The 20,250-nt window shown below is 38.2% G+C and overlaps 1 protein-coding gene across 2 annotated transcripts in view; it reads left to right on the top strand.

Moving 5' to 3' along the window:
* DCC (DCC netrin 1 receptor) overlaps nt 1-20,250 on the top strand; it is a 1,201,543-nt gene that overhangs the window by 1,138,745 nt on the left and 42,548 nt on the right. For both annotated transcript variants that reach the window (XM_051851212.3, XM_051851210.3), the window contains exons 25-26: nt 4,748-4,864; nt 19,080-19,241. In XM_051851212.3, the coding sequence (XP_051707172.1) occupies nt 4,748-4,864; nt 19,080-19,241 (279 nt within the window). The remainder of the gene's footprint in view (nt 1-4,747; nt 4,865-19,079; nt 19,242-20,250) is intronic.

Here is a 20,250-nt window from a genome sequence, read left to right as displayed (position 1 = left end):
TGGATAAGTAAATTTTATCACGGTAACATTTGGAGATATCCATTTTTAAAAAGAATTCAATTTAGTGAATAACATCTTTAAAAGTACTACACAACACAGAACAGCCAGCTTGATTGAATAATTACATTCCTTAATCATTGTTTTGACTTATTTATAAGCTTACTGAACATGTTCACATGTTTTGATCAAGGGTGAATCATGTCAGGTAATGTTCTTAAGAAATAAATCAGGAAGGGTCACTTCCAAAAAACTTGTGCTTCCAAAATAGTAACAGAAAAACAGTTTGGTTCAAGTATTTAATGAACGCATGTAATACCAAGCATATTTAATGCCGTGAATAAAAAGTAACTGCAGACACTATTCTTGTTTATATGATCCCTATGGTTCTTAGTCCTATCATTATGATCAATTGTGAACAGAAATTGATCACTGGGACTAGTGAGATGGCATTGGTACATGCCACCTTGATGGGATTGAATTGGAATCCCCTGGTATGTTTCTAACTCTACCGTTTGAGGTAACTCAGCTTGAGCATGTCCCGAATTGCACATCTCTTCCCTCTCTTATTCCCACTCTTATATTTAACAGTGATTGCTTTTCAGTTAAGTTTCAGCACTTAAGAAGAATTGTGCATTGATTACAGTATTCAACCAAAAGTATTAAGTAGAACAAACAAAAAAAATGATAAGAGGGATAACATATCAAGTTGCTCATCAACAGTCAAGGTGAGGGCTGATCAAGTCACTGTTTCTCATAGTGTTCATTTCACTTTAACAGGTTTCCTTTTTGGTGCTCAGTTAGTTGTCACCTATCAGGGAGAACAAGTGGTATTTGTCCCTTTGGGATTGGCTTATTTCACTCTGCATAATGTTTTCCAAATTCCTAACAGGGATCACTTTTCAGTTAAAATTTAAACACCTAAGAATAATTGTGTGTTAATCACAGAGTTCAACCAATGGTACTAGAACAAAAAAAAATACTAAAATGGATAAAGTATTACATTGTACATCAACCGTCAGGACAAGAGCTGATCAAGTCACTGTTTCTCATAGTGTCCATTTCATTTCAACAAGTTTCCCCTTTGGTGCTCAGTTAGTTGTCGCCAATCGGGGAGAACATATGATATTTGTCCCTTTAGGACTGGCTTAATTCACTCAGCATGATGTTTTCCAAATTCCTCCATCTTGTTGCAAATCACCGGGTTTCCTTCTAGCTGATAGAATAAAAAAGGGAGAGAATGATCCAACATGGGAAATGAGATACACAGCAGACCCATAGAATGGCAGATGTCCTAAACAGCACTCTGGCCTCAGAATCAGATCTTAAGGCATGTGGATCTGGCTGAAAAGCCCATGAGAGTATTTCAGGCATGGAAAGCCAAGACACTCTGGGGGAAAAAAAAAAAAAAAAAAAAAAAAAACCTAAATGAAAGATCTCCACGAGTGAGATCTCAATGGAAAGAACGGGTCATCAAAGAAGGAGGTACCTTTCTCTGAAGGGAGGAGAGAACTTCCACTTTGACCATGTCCTTGTCTAAAAATGATCAGAGTCAGTGAACTCAGGGGGCTTCCATAGCCTTGGCAACTCATGACAAGAGCCTAGGTTGATTACTGATGCCATAAACAAGGGTGTCAATTTGTTAAGTCAACAACAGGAGTCACTGTGCACTTTCTCCTCATGTAGGATCTTTGTCCTTAGTGTGCTGTACATTGAGATTTAATGCTATAACTAGTACTCAAACAGTATTTTTCACTTTATGTTTCTGTGTGGGAGCAAACTGTTGAAATCTTTACTTAATGTATGCTAAACTGATCTTCTGTATATAAAGAGAAACGAAAATGAATCTTGATGTGAATGGAAGGGGAGAGGGAGTGAGAAAGGGGAGGGTTGCGGGTTGGAGGGACGTTATGGGGGGAAGCCATTGTAATTCATAAGCTGTACTTTGGAAATTTATATTCATTAAATAAAAGTTTAAAAAAATTAAAAAAAAATAAAAATAAAAATAAAAAAGTAACTGCAAAATTAAAAACACATACATCCAGATACTCAAAAACATCACAAAGCTTATTAGATAACCATGTTCCCATAGTTGCATGTAAAATTATGTTTTCTTTGTTTTGGAGAGAGATACATGAGAGTGTTCCATGTTTTACTACCATTGTCCAACATAATATTGAAAATTTAAGAGGAGGAAAGTTTACTGTATCTAATTGACTTTTTGTCTTGTTCTGTTTATTCTTCATTCCTTTTATTTCTTCCTGCCTCTTTAGAGAAATGCCATTAATCATTCTTTGAAGGCTAAACTACTGAAGAATTTTTCTTTTTTTTTTTTTCCTTCATGGGGAAATAACTTGATTTCACCTTCATTCTTTGTAGTATATTTTTGTAGCTATTGTCAATCTAATTCTGGGTTGACATTTCTCTTTCAACATCTGAAAAAATGTATCCCTTTTGTCTGGCCTCTGTGATTCCTGAGGAGACATTCATTGCTATTCGAACTGTTTTATCACTATAAACAAGTTGTTTTCTTCTCACTACTTTTATGATTTGTTGTCGTCTTTAGTTTTCAGAAGTTTACCTATGATGTGTCTGGCATGGATTTGTTTGGAACTTACTGAATTTTTTAAACCTATAGATGTATTTATGTCTTGCCAAATTGTAGGAATTTTCATCCCATATAAAATATTTTTCATCCACAAACTCTTTTTCCTCTATTATTAACTTTCAATATTAAGTTTTCTAAGAGACTCTTTTCTTTTCTTGTTCTTTCCTAGAACTTATACTTCTCTGATACTGCCACTTTAATCCTATACAGGTTAAATGTTCTGATCTAGGAAACATTTTGACTATTTTTGCAATTGAAATGTACTTTCTCCTTCCATGGAGGATTTTAGGTCCATCTTGGAATCTCTATTTCCCCCTTCTCTCATCTGTGCAGTACTTCCAGATATGCGGCTGTCTGCAATACTTTGTGGCAATAGCTTGAGTAATAGCTTTGTTATAATGTCTTCTTTATTTTTGCGCTTAGAGAAAACTTGAAGTTTGTCCTATGTTCTGTTTTTTGGTTATGCTGAAGGTGTATGATTTTAACATTTTGTCTTTTATGGTTCTATGCAGTTTGTGGAGGATATGTGCTTACATCCACATTTAGGCAACTAACATTATCTTGCCTATTTGGAAATTTCTCCTAGCATTATACTTTAATTCAAAAATAAAACAAGAAAAAAGTATAAAAAGTTATGAAAACTCATACCCAAAATATTAAAGGTATTATTGTCATTTCCCCATTCCAAATTCCTAATCCCTTTCACTAAAGGTAAACAGTTTGGGCGGTCAGCTGCCACTTGTGACAACAACCACCCAAATGGAGGTGCCAGTTGGAATCCTAGCCTCCCCACTTCCCATGTAGTTTCCTGCTAATGCCCCTAGGAAAATAGTAGAAGATAGACAGAACACTCCATCACCTTCCACCTACACAGGAGACAGGCTGCAGTTCTTGGCTCCTGGCTTTAACCTGGCCCAATCCTGGTTGTTGCAGCCATTTGGAGAATAAACCAGTGTATGGAAGACCTCTGTTTCTTCCTCTTTCTCTCTGTTGCTCTTTCAAATAATAAATAAAAGAATAAATCTTTTCAAAATAGGAGGAAACATTGATAATAATTCTTCATGCAATCTTTCTATACAGATATAATTATATACCTGTGTGCACATACTTGTACATGCACTAATATGTGAACACACAATATGCTGTTAAATGTATATTATACAGATACTCATGATTCAGAACTTTGATTTTTTGCTTAGTATATATTGTTATCTTTTTTAAAAAAGATTTATGTATTCATTTGAAAGTCATAGTTATAGGAAGAAGGGGAGAGACAGAGAGAGACAGATCATCCATTTACTCCCGCAGATAGGTGCAATGGCTGGGGCTGGGCCAGACGGAAGCCAGGAGCCAGGAACTTCATCTAGGTCTCCCAACTGGGTGACAGGGACCCAAGCATTAGCGCCATCTTCCACTGCTTTTCCCAGGCCATTAGCACCTATCTGTGATGGCAGCATTGCAGGCATCCACTTTATCAGCTGTGCCACAATGCCAGCCCCAGTATATGTTGTTATTAACTTCGACTCTATCATTCTTTGTTTTTATTTTTGATGACTCTTTAGTTTGGCATTTTATAGAATTATAGTAAATTTATACAAAATGCCCATACTTATTTTTGGGGAATGTGATTTATTTCCTGGTTGTTTTTTTTTTTTTTTTTTTTTGTAATAGGACTTAATGTCTTTGGATCTAAAGTATTAGTTGCATCAATTGTGGTCAATTAATGTAATGGACTATTATTTAACTGCTAAAAACCATATGACCATATGACTAAATTGCTTATTGACAGAAAAAAATGTTTATGTTATTGTTTTAATACTAGGTATGGTCCAATGCCATTTTTGAAGCAAAAATATAACAGTATATATTAATATATACCTACTTCCACATGCATTTCATGTGGAAGTATTGTCATGTATTTCAAAAGTTACAAGCATTGTGGTTGTTCCTCGGTAATGAGGAGGTTGTGATTATTTTTGTTAATATTTGTACAATTAAAGTGTAATGGATAACAAGAAAGTAGATATTTGGAAACATCTGTAAGGATAAGAAGGCACTTGAACATCCGGTTAGACCTGAGGTACAGGGTTAGATCACTGAAGAAGTGGTTTTTCCCAGGAGTGTTGTTTGTCTTTTATTCAGGTCAAGACACTGAGGAAGCAGGCAGCTCCATGTCCACCCTGGAGAGGTCACTGGCTGCTCGCCGAGCTACACGGGCTAAGCTCATGATTCCCATGGAGGCCCAGGCCAACAATCCTGGTGAGTGAAGACTGATGCCACATGCAGAAATGCGGTGCTCTCTGGGTGCATCTGTCCTGTGCGAGAGCAAATACTCAAGTGTATTAGAAGGCTCCCAGAGCTCACTGAGCAAATGGAAACAATGGAGAAGGAACAGGACCACATCAATTATAATTTGACATCAGAGTCCTCACTTTTTTTTTGTTGCATTTTCTATACAATTGAATGGTCTGTCTGTTGGCAGACAGATGGCTACATATTCAAGAAATAGTTTATAAAAGTAGTTGTGTAGGCCGGCGCCGCGGCTCACTTGGATAATCCTCCGCCTGCGGCACCGGCACCCCGGGTTCTAGTCCCGGTTGGGGCACCAGATTCTGTCCCAGTTGCCCCTCTTCCAGTCCGGCTCTCTGCTGTGGCCCGGGAAGGCAGTGGATGATGGCCCAAGTGCCTGGGCCCTGCACCCGCATGGGAGACCAGGAAGAAGCATCTGGCTCCTGGCTTCGAATCGGCGCAGCGCCAGCTGTGGCAGCCATTTAGGGGGTGAACCAACGGAAGGAAGACCTTTCTCTCTGTCTCTCTCTCTGTCTAACTCTGCCTGTCCAAAAAAAAAAAAAATAGTTATGTAAATAGCACTAACTTTTCTGTCAGTGGTATTGAGCTTATTATAATGATTATGTTCCTAGCTTTGCTTTTTAAAAATGTCCACTTTTCACACGTAACTAATCTAGCTCTCTTAAACCAAGCATTGTCAGGTAGCAAGTTATAGTACCACCTTGTTGATGTTTTCAGTCATCTTCTTGCATTCACTGGTCTTAGCAGCTAGAAAACACTTCCTTTAAAATTACATGATCAATCTAGGTAATTACAGTGTCCATAGAGTTAAACCACCTGATATTCTAGACTGTTCATTCTTTGTAAACCTGCAAAGATATTGGAGCCTTCCCATCTCTATGCATCAAGTCCACATTACAGCAAGCCAGTACAACCATGTGAGTCTCTACCTCTTTATATTACTTTATTTTTTCCTGCTTACTTATTTCATTGCCCTCTTGCCAACAATTCCCTCATTCTAGTAGGACCCCCAATTCACTAATTCTGCCATTTTCCCACTGTCATTCATCCCCTCAAGTTCTCATTTCCCTCCAAATTCAACTTACAATCTATAGTCATTTACTGTCTTCAGCTTCATCTTCTATGGCCCTCATTTCCCATCTCACTCACCTGGAAGGAAAAAAAAAAACCTCAGTCTTGATTAAATCAACAACCTCGTGAATTCTGCCCCTAAGCCCTAACAGCTGAATGTGCTTAGAGAAAAACAGCCTGTCCACTGGGCATCAATGTGAGCTCTTAACTATTTAGAAATGCCACTGCAATTCTCTAGTGATTTATCGATTCATTTTACGAGTTTGATGTCTTATTTGTATTCCTACTTTGCAGACATCTGTACCTATTTCCTCTTTCTACTCCCAAGTATAATCTCCCTCTTATATCACTGAACAAAAGGAAGCGCTCAGAAAATGTCATGTTTATTCTTCCATCCAATCAAGTTGGTCTCCTTGGGCTCCTGAGGATCTGGTCCCTATCCCTTGTCTCCTACTTAGGAACTCTCTCCTCTGTTCTCTTTCCTGCATCATCACTTTCCCTTCTTACTGATAACTTCAATAAGCACTCAGACATTAATGTCCTCACAGCTCTTGTTTAGAAACACACTCAGTTGATACTACCTCCTTTCTAACTGAAGCCCTATTCCTCCCATTTCCTGATCATTTAAAAAAGTTATCTGTACTCACTTTCTCTTACTTCTAACCTTTTTCTTTATAAAGTTTACTAAAATTGTCGTAGTTCCTTTCCACTGAAACTATTGTTGTCAAGGTTATCAGGAATCTATACAATGTGCAATCTAGTGATCAAGTCCCAGACTTTGAGCTGACTTCATAAAGGCGCTCACGTTTTTCCTGAAGTACTTTCTTCCCATAGCTGGTGGTAAGCAGAAGCCTCTACTTCTCCTCATACTTGGCTGCTCCCTCTTAATATCCTTCAGTTATTTTTCCTCTTCTTTATGAAATGTCAAGCGACAGAGCATGCCCCAGGGCTCATTCCTAAGGGCTCCTCTCTCTTCTACCGGTGTCACGATCTTAGATAATGTTACCTAGTACCAGTTGCCTTTATGCCATCTGCATGTGTGTGGATTCCAAACTGTATCTTCAACCTATTATCTTGCTAGAATCCACACCAACTTCCATATTAACTGTCAACTCAACTCTCCATATTGTTAAGGACAGACATGTCAGCAAGATTCAAAGCAAAAAACTTGCTTTTCCTAATTCCCTCTTACCCATTTCCAAACGCAGTCATTGAGTTGTTTTCCTCATTAATGGGACCACTATATATCCATTTTCTCAGGTCAGAAGCAGTACTTTCATGCTTCTTTATTCTGATTCCCTCACACTTTAAATTCAGTCTTTGGCCTAATCTTATAGTCTATGCTTTCAAAACAAAAACATATCTGAAATTTCACCATTATTCTTGTTTCCGCTACTGTGCTTTTCCAAGCCACTATGATCTCACAGATTGCTAGACTATAGCAATAAACGTAGCCATTCTCATTTCTTTAGCTTTTGCCACTGCAGCCAGTTGTCTGCATAGCAGCCCTTTGGTATATGGGTTAGATGATGTTTCTACACAGTGATTTCCCAGATCATGTAGAACAAAATCCAACAATTTTACCATGTCCCTCAAGTACTAATGTGATGGAGCCTTGGGCATATCCCTCATTTCATCTCTGCTACTCCCCTGCAAACTCTCACAATCTTATTACCCACCTTTCTGTACCTTGGATAATAAGTAGAGACGCTGCTCTTGCTGTTCTTTTTGTCTGGGATATCTTTTTTGTAGACATTTACAGGCTTCTCCCTTATTTAGGACTGTGTCCAACTGCCATCCTCATCAGTAGGTCTTCCTTGTCCGTGGCCTATCACAGCAACTCTCATTACTCCCTGTCTTCCTTATTCCGCCTCTTGGTTCATTAGGAATATCTGTCACCATCTTGCTTCCATTTTTATGTTTATTTATTGGTTGTTTGTGTCTCGCATCTTAATATAGCACTTAGAAGGGCAGGAGGAGTTTGCCTTTTTTTTTTTTTTTTAATCACTTTGAATCCATAATCCCAAGAACAGCATCAGATACCCGGTAAGGCATTCAATCAGTAAAATGTAATCAAGTAAATGAATTAAAAGTTGTTTCTTTCTACTCCCCTATCCTCCAAAATTCATACATCTCTGCACAATTTTACTATAATAATTGTTTAAAAATGTGACATTTACAATGGAAGCTAAGGGTTCGACTCATGAAGTAGATTCAGTTGTTATACCTGATTCACTCAAGAGAGAACTCAGTTGCAGAAAGCTTAAATGGCTAACTTGCAATCCCATGGTTACTAACTTGTAGAGCTAGCATTTAGGCGCAAAATGTCAGATTTCAGAGTTGTGTGCTCTTAATTATTGTGCCTCCGGTGATATTACTCTGTCACGCTTTCCCTTTTTTCTTTCACACCTTTCACTGCAAAGAGAGATACTGAGCACTTCATTGCCTCTTTTTTCCCTCTAGCTGTTTGTACTGGTAACTAAGATCTATGTGAGCCAATCTTCCCTAGCTTTCATTTCAGAAGTCCATGCACTCCAGTATCTTTATGGAACCTTTCTGTCCCATATATAACTTCCTCATTCAAATAAGTTCCCATATCCTGTGACTTCTCTTTCACAATATCTTTTGAGTCCCTGGCAATCCTCCCATTCCCAAGAGTTGTATTTTGTTCTCTTCTTTATAACCTCACACCTGCACTGTCAACAACAGCTACACAATTATTCTTTCTGTCTTGAGCATCTTTCTGAATCTTGTTCATCTTGCATGCTAGATTTCTTCCTAAAACAAGCTAAACGTGGCATTCCAATCCATAAATTTCTCCAGTAGTTCTTATTGTCTGATACCAAAAATCATTATATAAACTAGAAAAACTACAACTACAGCATACCAGATTGGAACTTAGTTTCCTATTACTGCGCCCTTTCTGCGTCCTGGATTTGTGCCAAATGAGACAAATTGTGAGGTAGCAAATATGCAGTGTCCTTCTTTTGTTTCTTCTTTCTATGAACCTCTTTCCTTTTCGAGAGAACTTGGATAGCTCAAACTAATGAAGCTTTCTTTCTGTCACAGACCAGAGTAGGTACTGATGCTCTCCCAAACCCTATTCTAATTCCTCCAAGTAAAATAATAGTTCTATTTTTCATGTTAATAGAATTTCTTTATACCATTCAGTGGCATTTATGACATAATGCTGCCTTATATGCTCAAACTGGTGATTCAGGTGTGTTCTGGAGCGAGTCTTCTGTACACCACAGCTGAAGCACTGTTCAGATTTCTAGGCACGTGGACAAAGATGTTTGCTGCTCCATTTAGGAATCATTATTTCTGAAAGATTATCTTTTTCTCTTCCTTAACATTTCCTGCCATTCTCTATAAAATGTTAATTAGCAAACAAAATATGGTCTATCTGAAGTTGTTTTTTGGTTTTTAAAACCCACAGGAAAAATGTACTTAATTTCATTGGAGTGCAAAAATCTGTTTATTTGTCTATGATGACACTTCTTTTGAAAACATTGTGTGGCATATGCTACTTCTTAGCCCTACACACATTTTACAGCTAAGTTAGCTGATGCTTATGGGGAACATGCCAACGGATGGCACAGGCAGAAGAACCCAATTAACTGCATTCTCCAATCTCGTGCACTTTTCTGTAGATGGTGACAAAGGGTGAGTGTTTTTACAGTGTCTAAAAAATAATTAAATTTTTTTTTACCATAAAGAAGATAACCATATAAACTGAATCCATCTGATATGATTTTACTAAAAATTTTAAGGATATTTGTGAGCCATGTGCTGGCTTCCCCAGAAGTGAATCTCTCTAAGACATGGATTGGAAGATGGAGATTTACTGCCAGGTGCTTCCTGGAGTAACATCTATGAATCTATGAGGGTGAGAAAGGCAAGATTGGGTGAGGGCAAAATTGAACTGGTGATGCTGTTTAACGGAGGACTAGCAAAGCAGGGACAGGCCTTCTGTGCCCTGACTCGAGTCACCTTTGATTCATTTGTCCCCAGGAAGGGACCCACAACCTTGGGTGAGCAGCTTCCTTGGGTTGAGAGCAATTACTGTAGACAGATTTAAATGTACATTATATTTGATTTTTTTAAAAAAATATTTTTTACTTACTTTAGAGGCAAAGTGAGAGAGAGGGAAAGGGAGAGAGAGAGAGAGAGAATCCATACAATAATTTACTCCTTAAAGGGCCACAACTGCCATGGCCAATCCAGGCCAAAGCCAGTGGTCAAGAACACCATGCGTCCTTCCCACATGGGTGGCAAGAGCCCAATATATGGGCCATCCTCTATTTGTTTACCACGTGCATTAAGCAGGCATCTAGGTCAGAAGGAGAGCAGCCAGGATTCAACCTGGTGCTCATGTATGATTCTGGGCTTGCAGGCGGCTGCTTAACTCACTGGCCCACAACACCAGCCCCTACATTGGATCTCTAAAATTTTATGACACAATTGGATGGAACTATTTGTGTGGCCACTTGCAATGCATTTCTTTTCTTTTCTTTCTTTTTTTTTTTTTTTTTTTTTTTTTTTTTTTTTTTTTTTTTTTTTTTTTGTAAAATGCTGCAGTAGAGGAGGAGGATTGGAACTAGGAAGGATATATTAAAAGTTGAAGTAAGTTATCCTATGATCACATTAGGACTAAACCTCTAATAATTCAATGTGTGAGAACTTGTTGGGAAGAACAAATCAATTTATTTTGTTTTTCTCTTTCCCTGTGAATATTTGAGTAAAAAGTAATGTGATACTATCCTTGAAAGGAAAAAGAAATTTCAGAAAGATAGGCTGAAAAGTCTAGTAAAAAGATTGAGGCAAAGGAAGTCTTATAGTTCTCCTTTGTGATAGCTTTGGAGCTACTTATGGCTAAAGGTTTGTGGGGTTTCTAGAACATTATCTATGAGAAGCAACTCTGTTCTTCCCATGCCTACCACATACTTTGGTCATTTGGCTGAAGCACACAAATAGTGAGTTGCAGAATTGTTAAAAAGTAAAATAAAGTTACATGAGAAAAAGAAGCTTTTTAAAAATTAGTTTTGTTGGCTTTAGGTACTGTAATACCAGAAGGTCAGCTTCCCACAGATGGACACTGAGCAGACTGGCCTGTGCACCAGTACTTGCAACCTCTAGGGTAGATGATACCAACTTTGAGTTTTTGTTTGGCCCCAGCTCAACAGACTTCTGTGTGTGGACATTCATTCCATCACCCTTCTGCCTTGCGCATGCCCATAATCAACCTAGAGTGCTTTTCTAGGAGTGATGACGGGAAGCAACTGCTCTAGTACACACAATTTTTCTACTATTCAGAATTTTGAGAGAATAATCCTGGACTAGAGAGTTCCAAGCAAATTTAAATTTCCATTAGAAATAATGCAATTACCTAATATATGATAACAAATGCTGATTTGATAACATTATTGAGTTTTGTTAGTATGCATCTTGAACAGCATGTTTCCCTCTTCTTTTTACTATTAGTTCAAGAAGCAATATCTTTTTGTACTTTTGCAGTCCACAATGCCATTTGCATTTCCAATGCTTCCTGCAGTGCAATATATTTGTGTATTTAAAAGCCACTATGAATGAATAGGTATTGAAAATGCAGAAGTTGTTTTTGATAGTTCTATAAGCTATCGCTTCTTGGCCTTTTGACTAAGATCAAGTGATATTTCCATAAGCAAGTAAGTTTTTAGATCAAACTAATTAGTAATTTGGGTACATTACCCCAATAAAGAGATTTTTAGAATTTTGAAGACATGATTAAGATGTGGCTTTTTAAAAAAGGTTTATTTGTTTGAGAGAGAGAGAAAGAGAGAGAGAGCGAGCGCGCGCGAGAGAGAGAGAGAGAAATGAGAGAATATGAATCTTCCATATACTGGTGTATTCCCCAAATGGGTTCAATGGCTGGGGTTGGGCTAGGCCAGGCTGAAGCCAGGAGCCAGGTACTCCACTGGGTGGCAGGGGACCAAGCAACTAGGCCCTCTTCCATGGCTTTCCCAGGCACATTAGTGGAAGCTGAATTGGAAGTGGAGCTGGGACTGGTGCTGTGGCTTAGCAGGTTAACGCCCTGGCCTGAGGCGCCAGCATCCTATATGGGCACCTGTTCTAGTCCCAGCTGCTCCTCTTCCAATCCTGCTCTCTGCTATGGCCTGGGGAAACAGTAGAAGATGGCTCTCCTTTCTCTCTGTCTCTCTCACTGTCCACTCTGCCTGTAAAAAAAAAAAAAAAAAAAAAAAAAGCCGGCGCCGCGGCTCACTAGGCTAATCCTCCGCCTAGCGGCGCTGGCACACCGGGTTCTAGTCCCGGTCGGGACGCCGGATTCTGTCCCGGTTGCCCCTCTTCCAGGCCAGCTCTCTGCTGTGGCCAGGAGTGCAGTGGAGGATGGCCCAGGTGCTTGGGCCCTGCACCCCATGGGAGACCAGGAAAAGCACCTGGCTCCTGGTTCCTGCCATCGGATCAGCTTGGTGCGCCGGCCGCAGCGCTCCGGACACGGCGGCCATTTGAGGGTGAACCAACGGCAAAGGAAGACCTTTCTCTCTGTCTCTCTCTCTCACTGTCCACTCTGCCTGTAAAAAAAAAAAAAAAAAAAAAAAAAAAAAAAAAAAAAAAAAAAGAAGAAGATGGCTCAAGTCCCTGGGCCCCTGCACACGTGTGGGAGACCCGGAAGAAGCTCCTGGCTTCAGATCGGCACAGCTCTGGCCGTTGAGGCCAATTGGGGAGTGAACCATCGGATGGAAGACCTCTTTCTCTCTCTCTGCCTCTCCTCTCTGTGAAACTCTGACTTTCAAATAAATAAATAAATCTTAAAAAAAAAAAAAAAGGATGTGGAGCAGCCAAGACCGGAACCAGCACTTATATGGTATGTTAGCCTTGCAGGGGTGCCCTAGTGCTTTTTCTCATAGTTTGACTACTAAGCTCAAAAAAGTACCTGCAGGGAGTACAGGATCATGTACATTGGGAGGATTTCACAAGGCAAGAAATTGTTTTTCAGAGGTGTCAGAATAATCAAGAAGATCCCTGACAAAGAGTTGATTAAAAAATTTTAGGAGATGGAGAATATACCAACTTAGATTTTGAAAAGGTTTTCTAGAGCAATATAAAAATTACAGATCTCTTTAATTTTAATACTTTTATTACATATTTTTTTCACCTAATTTACCCTTCATTCTTAATGTCTTGGATATTTCTACAACAAAATATGCTGCCTTTTATTTTAAGATCTTTCCTGTTGACATTAAGGTTTTTTGAAGGGTCTAGGGTGGCTTATCAGTGATTAAGCAGGTGGGTTCACTATGTTGGGATCATCACTCTGTTCTGCCTAGAAGGCAACAGTATGATGTCTTAAACTCATCTCAAAGGAATCCCATGGGCCCAGATCAGGGGCTGTCTTTGCTACAGTCTCATCTTCTCTCTCACTCTCAGTGTCAAATGTGCACCCAGATGTTCTTGACTCTCACTGTCTGGATTTCATAGTTAGATCTCAGTTGAGAAGGCTGACAGAAGGGAGGGTGGGCTATCATAAATCTCCTGCCCATAAGGCATACTGTTTGATCTTTGTACATTTTCACAGGCAGTGACCTCCACACTATAGCTCATCTTAAAAAGTACATATAAGCTGTATTAAAAGTGGATTGGCTGTCCTTAGATAAATCAAGGGCCTTAGCTTCCAAATGTCAGAACAAGAATTTAAACCTAGATTTTGTTTTATACGCATAATCCCTCTTCTTTCTTCCCTTGGGGGAAGAATTTTTCTTTCTAATCTCACGAAAAGCCTGAGTTTATATAATATGCCATTTCCTCAGGTTCAAATTTAAATTAAAAACTATAATTTATTTGCCTCTATCAAGGTGTTTTAAACATTTCCAATTCAACAGTATCTAACCCTGTCTCTGGGAGATCTGATAGAGCCCTACAAATTAATAACAGTAACTGGTATTTATGGGCTTCTGATTCCTCACCCAGCACCCTGTTGTACTTCTCAGTGAATGATTTCTTTAATCCTCACACACCATAGAATTGCTAACATTATTCACTTCTTCTAACAGATGAGGAAAGAGAAATAGAAGCTTGAATAATTTACTCAAGTCACTGTATACATCATAAATTATTGTGTAGTAAATTAGCCCCAAAATGTTGCAAAACAATGATTGCTTATTTTCTCAATGACTTCTGAGGGTCAGGAATCCAGGAGCAATTTAGCTAGATGGTTCTGGCTCAGAGTCTCAAGCTGCCTCATGTGATTCCCTGAGATTTGTAGGATAGAAGGCCTTATCTCCTCACCACATGGACCATTCTATAGATCTGTGTAGTCTCAAATTAGGACATCTCACTGCCCCAGAATGACTGATAAGAGAGCAAGTGCATGACAGATCTTTTTAAACTTAATGTTGTGACATACAATCACCTCTGCCTCATCCTATTGGTAGAATGTGTGAGAGAACCCAATAGAGATATCAGTACCATTAGGTGGAATCATTAGGAGCCATACGGGATACTGACCCTGACACTTATTCATTAACAGGTGGCAGAACTAGGTAACAAGTCCCGGCAGCTTGACTTAAGTCTTTGGTCCCATTACCACTATGTTAAGGGTAGTTACAGGGATGGGCATGCAGTATAGCAATGACGTCCCCACCTCATAGAAGAGTGTCTGGTCCAAATCCTGGCCTCTTTGCTTTGGACCTAGCTTCGTGCTGTTGAGCAGCCTGGGAAGTACTTTGGCCCCAGCCATCCACATGGGAGTCCTGGATGGAGTTCCTAGCTTCTCGTTTTGGCCTGGCCCAGCCCTAGCTGTTGGAAGCAATTGGGGACGTCACTAGTGGATGGAAGACCTCATTCTGTCTCTGCCTTTCAAAGAAAAATGAAAATAAGTCTCTATTTTTTTAAAAAAGAGTATTATGGAGACCATATTTGTGAAAGTTAGTACTTCTCCAGAAGGCTTACTTTAGAGAATCTGGATGCTTGTGGAAGGCATTCTGTGACACCTGCTTGTCTAAAAACTCCTGAAAATATGATAGATGTAAGAATATTTATCAAGGGCAATAGACATTGAACTTGCAAATGTTCCAGGTTATATACAGGTCATCCCAGGGGGAAAAAGAAAGGTAGTGAAGAGAGGTAGAATGAGAAACGATTCACTTAAACTCCTTTCACTTCAATATACCATTATCTTCACTATTATATTTGTCCCCTTTTCTACATCAACGAATCTCAGTTCCATCAACTGTCATGTTGAGAAATATCTAGGGAGGGTTTTATTTCTTAGAATTTGTAGCATTAAAAATATTCAGTTTAGATTTCCTATAGGTCACATTTAGTGCTAACATTTAAAGACTGCTGTAAAAGTTTTCAAATACCTAAGTGCCTTGTTCAGGGAGCTGAATAATTTGGTGAGGGAATTTCTACTTGAAAAATCTGTGTGCATCAGTGTCAGATATAAATTCAATTGTCACCAAGTGGTGTCAGAAGAGATTTCTTGTCATATTTGGCCGCAGAGCAGAGATTTATTGAAAATGCTTGATGATATCGCTCTCTGAGCTGTTTTACATAAACATAGCAGTGTACTATATGCTCTGAATTGTAGAGCTTTTGTGTATGTGTGTTTCTGGCTCTCAAATTTGACATCTAGAGGAAAAGTACACAAGGATACTTCAATGCATCGTGCATCATCCAACTGACTTGGGATGATTATTTTTACAACTGTGTTAGAAGTGTCAACTTCTGTGACTTTTCAGAACTAAATCATGGATCAAAATATCTTAACAAAGAAATCTTTGGAATACCTCTCTTCTACTTCATGTCAGAAAATAAAACACTGAGCATTTCTGAGGTAGAAACATACAATAGATTTATGATTTTTTTAAAGATTTATTTGAAGATCAGAATGACATGAACTTTTACTGTTTGCAAACTGTTTATACCAAGATCAATAGCCAAAGTTCAAAACTAATAGGAAGTAAAATTTTTTCCTTTGACAATAAAAGAGAAACTTGGGCTTTCTCCATTCTCTAATTTAGAGATTTTGTTGCTTACTAAAATCTTCTATTTCTCCATCCAAATTTATTGGGCTTTGTCCCAGAGGATACTTATAAAACTCTTTTTCCAAATGCCTTATAAACATTGGTTCATAATATTATTGGTACTTGCATAGTAACATAATAATACTGACAAGAAAATTTGTACAACTTCTGGAATAAATGCCTTCTATATCTAAGAAACACTATTATTGTCACATTTGTTTGGGTAAAAATTGTCAACTCAGAGAATGCTTTGCAACCAGGCAATCAAAGTTCAGGATTATGTAGTAATCCCATTTGATCAGTAAGATGGGCTAAATAATTCAGTTGACTACCTTAGAGCTAGAGGATTTGAGTTGTATAAAAGTAGTGTTTGGGTTGATGTTGTGCCACAGTAAGTAAAGCCAACACCTGCAAAGCTGGCATCCCACATGTGCGCCAATTTGAGTCCTGGTTGCCCCAATTCTGATCCAGGTCTCCGATAATGGCCTGGGAAAAGCAGGAGACCATGGCCCAAGTTCTTGAGCCCCTGCACCCTCTTGGGAGACCTGGAACAATTTCCTGGCCCAGCCCCAGCTGGGCAATGGCAATGGCAATGGCAATGGCAATGCAGCCATCTGCGTAATGAACCAGAGGATGGATGATCTCTTTCTCTGTCTTTCCCTCTCTGTGTCACTCTTTCAAATAAATGAAGAAATCTCTTTAAAAGAAGTTTATGCCATTCTATAGACCTTACTTTAGAAATGTGTCCATGTCTATTATAATGATGATGATGCTGATAGTAACTATGTACTCAGCAAAAGCCTTTGTTACTTTATTCTAATGGACTGAGGTAACATTTCAAAGACTGTTTCAACACAATTGTATTTAAAGTAAGAATTTAGTGGCACTTAGTCACTGAATAACATAAGAGGCTTTTTTGATTTGTTAATTGCATATATCCATGCATGAATGTTACTTGTTACATAGTTTCATTTCTTTTTATTCATATAAACACTGAAAGCCTTGTTTTCATATATGTGCAGGTGAATATTCTAACATGAGACTTTTGTAGCAGGCATTCAATGCTTTGAACATATATGTCAAAAGCACATTGAATTCCCACCCAGTTATTTTTTAATAATCTTTTAACTGAAAAATAGATAGATTCCTCCTTCAGTTGTTTTGAAAGTAAAGTTATAGAAACCAATTGACTTGCCAAATTATTTGTTGTTCATTCAAGTAATTTCCTTTTTGATTTTCTAGGAACTATACCAATGAAAAGCTATGGTAAAACTTAGCAATTAATTATAAGATGGACTTGCATATTATTATCACTTAGAGGCACCTTGAATAACTACATGTTAAGATAGATTAGGAAAATTGAAATATCCTTTATAATGTACCTTACTAAACTGTTTTCACCAAAGCAATTCTTTGGTAAGATGTTTTCATCTGATTCAATGATTTATATATTCTTATTTCAATATGGGAAAAATACCCATCATTTAACTTGCTTAGCAATCTTCATTTTCGCATCAGTCAATCAAAATCCTACCTGGCTTCATTTTTCAATTCAAGTAAACATGTTCTTAAACGTTACATGGAATATAATGAATACACTAAAAATATATTCTGTAATACAAATTTAAAACCTACGTTACTAGAAGCACACATTTTAAAGTGTTGTAGATGTAATATAATTAATCTGCATTTTTAAGTTAGAACTTATAAAGGTCTATGTTGTTTCTCATGATTTATAATAGCCCAATGTAGTTTGTAATTGTGAAGCTATTTATGGAACTTACACTATTTCTTAAAAAGTGGTAAATGTTCAGGTATGTGCATTGATTGACATTAGAGCATAATTAAATATACAATAGAAATAGCTTCATTAGTTACATAGACAGGAATATACTGGTGAAACTGGTTATTCAAATAGTTAGCTTAAATTTTAATTTTTAGTAATAAGAAAGAAGGAATAATAAATTTATCTTCTACAATGATCTAAAATGAAGACTTGTGACAATTGGAATAGATATTTTATAATATAATTGAAAATATTGGATAATGGAATTAACAGTAATGACAAAATCTAAGATATTATGTAAGGTATTTATGAATCTATGGGTTTCAGCCAGCGTACCTAAAAAATGTTGGTGTTGAAGGGAATTTTCAGCTACTGTAAAATAATGCATCACTTAAATTTCACTGCTTTGACTATTTGAAGATATATTCTTTTTAAAGACAAATCCTGGGAATGAATATTGAGAACCACCTTACATTTCTCTATAATTCTCCCAACAATAATGCATTCTTTCACAGAATTAATGAAACATTCCCAACACTTCCTTAACCCACTTAACACAAAATATTCAATTTGTCAACAACCTAACCTAACATGCAATGATTCATCTTTAGAAGAAAGAATAAGATTTTGCCCAAAAAAGAAAAAAACAGGCCTGCGCCATGGCTCACTAGGCTAATCCTCTGCCTAGTGGTGCTGGCACACCGGGTTCTAGTCCCGGTCGGGTCGCCTGATTCTGTCCCAATTGCCCCTCTTCCAGGCCAGCTCTCTGCTATGGCCCGGGAGTGCAGTGGAGGATGGCCCAAGTCCTTGGGCCCTGCACCCCATGGGAGACCAGGAGAAGCACCTGGCTCCTGCCTTCGGATTAGCGCGGTGCACCAGCCGCAGCGCGCCAGCCGTGGTGGCCATTGGAGGGTGAACCAACGGCAAAGGAAGACCTTTCTCTCTGTCTCTCTCTCTCACTATCCACTCTGCCTGTCAAAAAAAAAAAAAAAAAAAAAGAACAAAACATTGAGATTGCTTTATGGAAACATGATTATTTCTTTCTTTGAAAATATTGGAAGTATTAAGCCCCAAAGAATCTTCCACAGATAGTTTCTTGAGGGGTGAGCTGTCTTTTCCAAAGTAGGAAAGGAAGTCTGTGGAAGGGTTATATGCATAAGAGAACCTATGTGATGCCATAAACTGTGTGTGCGGATTTGAGAATCTGCAAGTTTAGCTATTACCTTTATTTGCTTGTTGAATGAATGCATAGAACTCAAAAATCCATTTATTTGTTTTGCAGCTGTTGTGAGTGCCATCCCTGTACCAACCCTAGAAAGTGCCCAGTACCCAGGAATCCTCCCATCTCCCACCTGTGGATATCCCCACCCGCAGTTCACTCTCCGGCCCGTGCCATTCCCAACACTGTCAGTGGACCGAGGATTCGGAGCAGGAAGAACTCAGTGTAAGGCATTTTCCTTTATTTTTAATAAGAGCAAATGAATCAAAGCAAGGATACCTTGTCAAGTGTGTAAGATTTTGATCTTGTTATTTCTTGGAAAATGATTTATGACATTAGCACTAGAATTTTCTAAGAGTCAGTCCTTTGGATCCTGGTTCATTTGCTTTTAGATTGATTCTCTTAAGAATCTTTCTACAGAATACTCCATGGACAACACAGTGGAAGGTAAGGAAACAAAAGCCATGTGGCTCTATGAAACCTTGATGGGGGCCTAAAGTTTATATGTCTTATGAATGAGGAAGTTCATCATCATAATCTGATACCTTCAACATATTCTTAGTGTCTGCTGGTTGTAATTGGAACATGACTCATTGATTCCTGATGAACCAGTTCTTGGATGGATGCTTTAGTCTAATCAGTTAAGTAATACCTTATCAACAGTTAATTATTGGGGAAAAAAGACTTCCAGAGTAGCAGTTCCTTTATTAGAAGGAAAACAGGAATATAGGTGGACTCTCTAAGTTATGATATACACTCTGGTGATTTCTCTTGTGCCATTTGACTTGTTTTTTTCTTTGAGCGCAGCGTTTTTAAATCGATTTTATGGCTTTCATCTCTTAGTTAAGAACAGGTGACTCAGCAACTCATGTGAGAAAGGATGTTTTGTAATAGATATGATGGTAACAGCAATAAAGTATATTTGTGAGGTAAGCTGTATTTTTCCCAGCCCAACAGGGACAGCTCTAAGAAATCATAAATTGTCTGGATGTAGCAAGGTTAGAATTAAAAGGCATCAAAAATCTGCCGAGGGAGAATTAGATTTATTTTCGCTTTTCTCACCGCATATCATATCTACAGAATAGAGTTGTGTGCAAAAACTTGAGAATAAATATCGCCCCAAACCACATTGAAGGGAACTGAATGAGAAAGACATAGGAAGTCTAACAACCACAAATTTCCAAGTCCAAAGGCAACTAGATTCATGACTCTGAGCAAAAATTTCAGGAACCAC

Source organism: Oryctolagus cuniculus, chromosome 10 (genome assembly GCF_051225735.1).
Source record: "Oryctolagus cuniculus isolate XC-2025 breed Fujian yellow rabbit chromosome 10, ASM5122573v1, whole genome shotgun sequence".
Lineage (NCBI taxonomy): Eukaryota > Metazoa > Chordata > Mammalia > Lagomorpha > Leporidae > Oryctolagus > Oryctolagus cuniculus.
The sequence above is the reverse complement of the archived record's forward strand: the minus strand, read 5'-3'. Positions and strand labels throughout refer to the sequence as shown.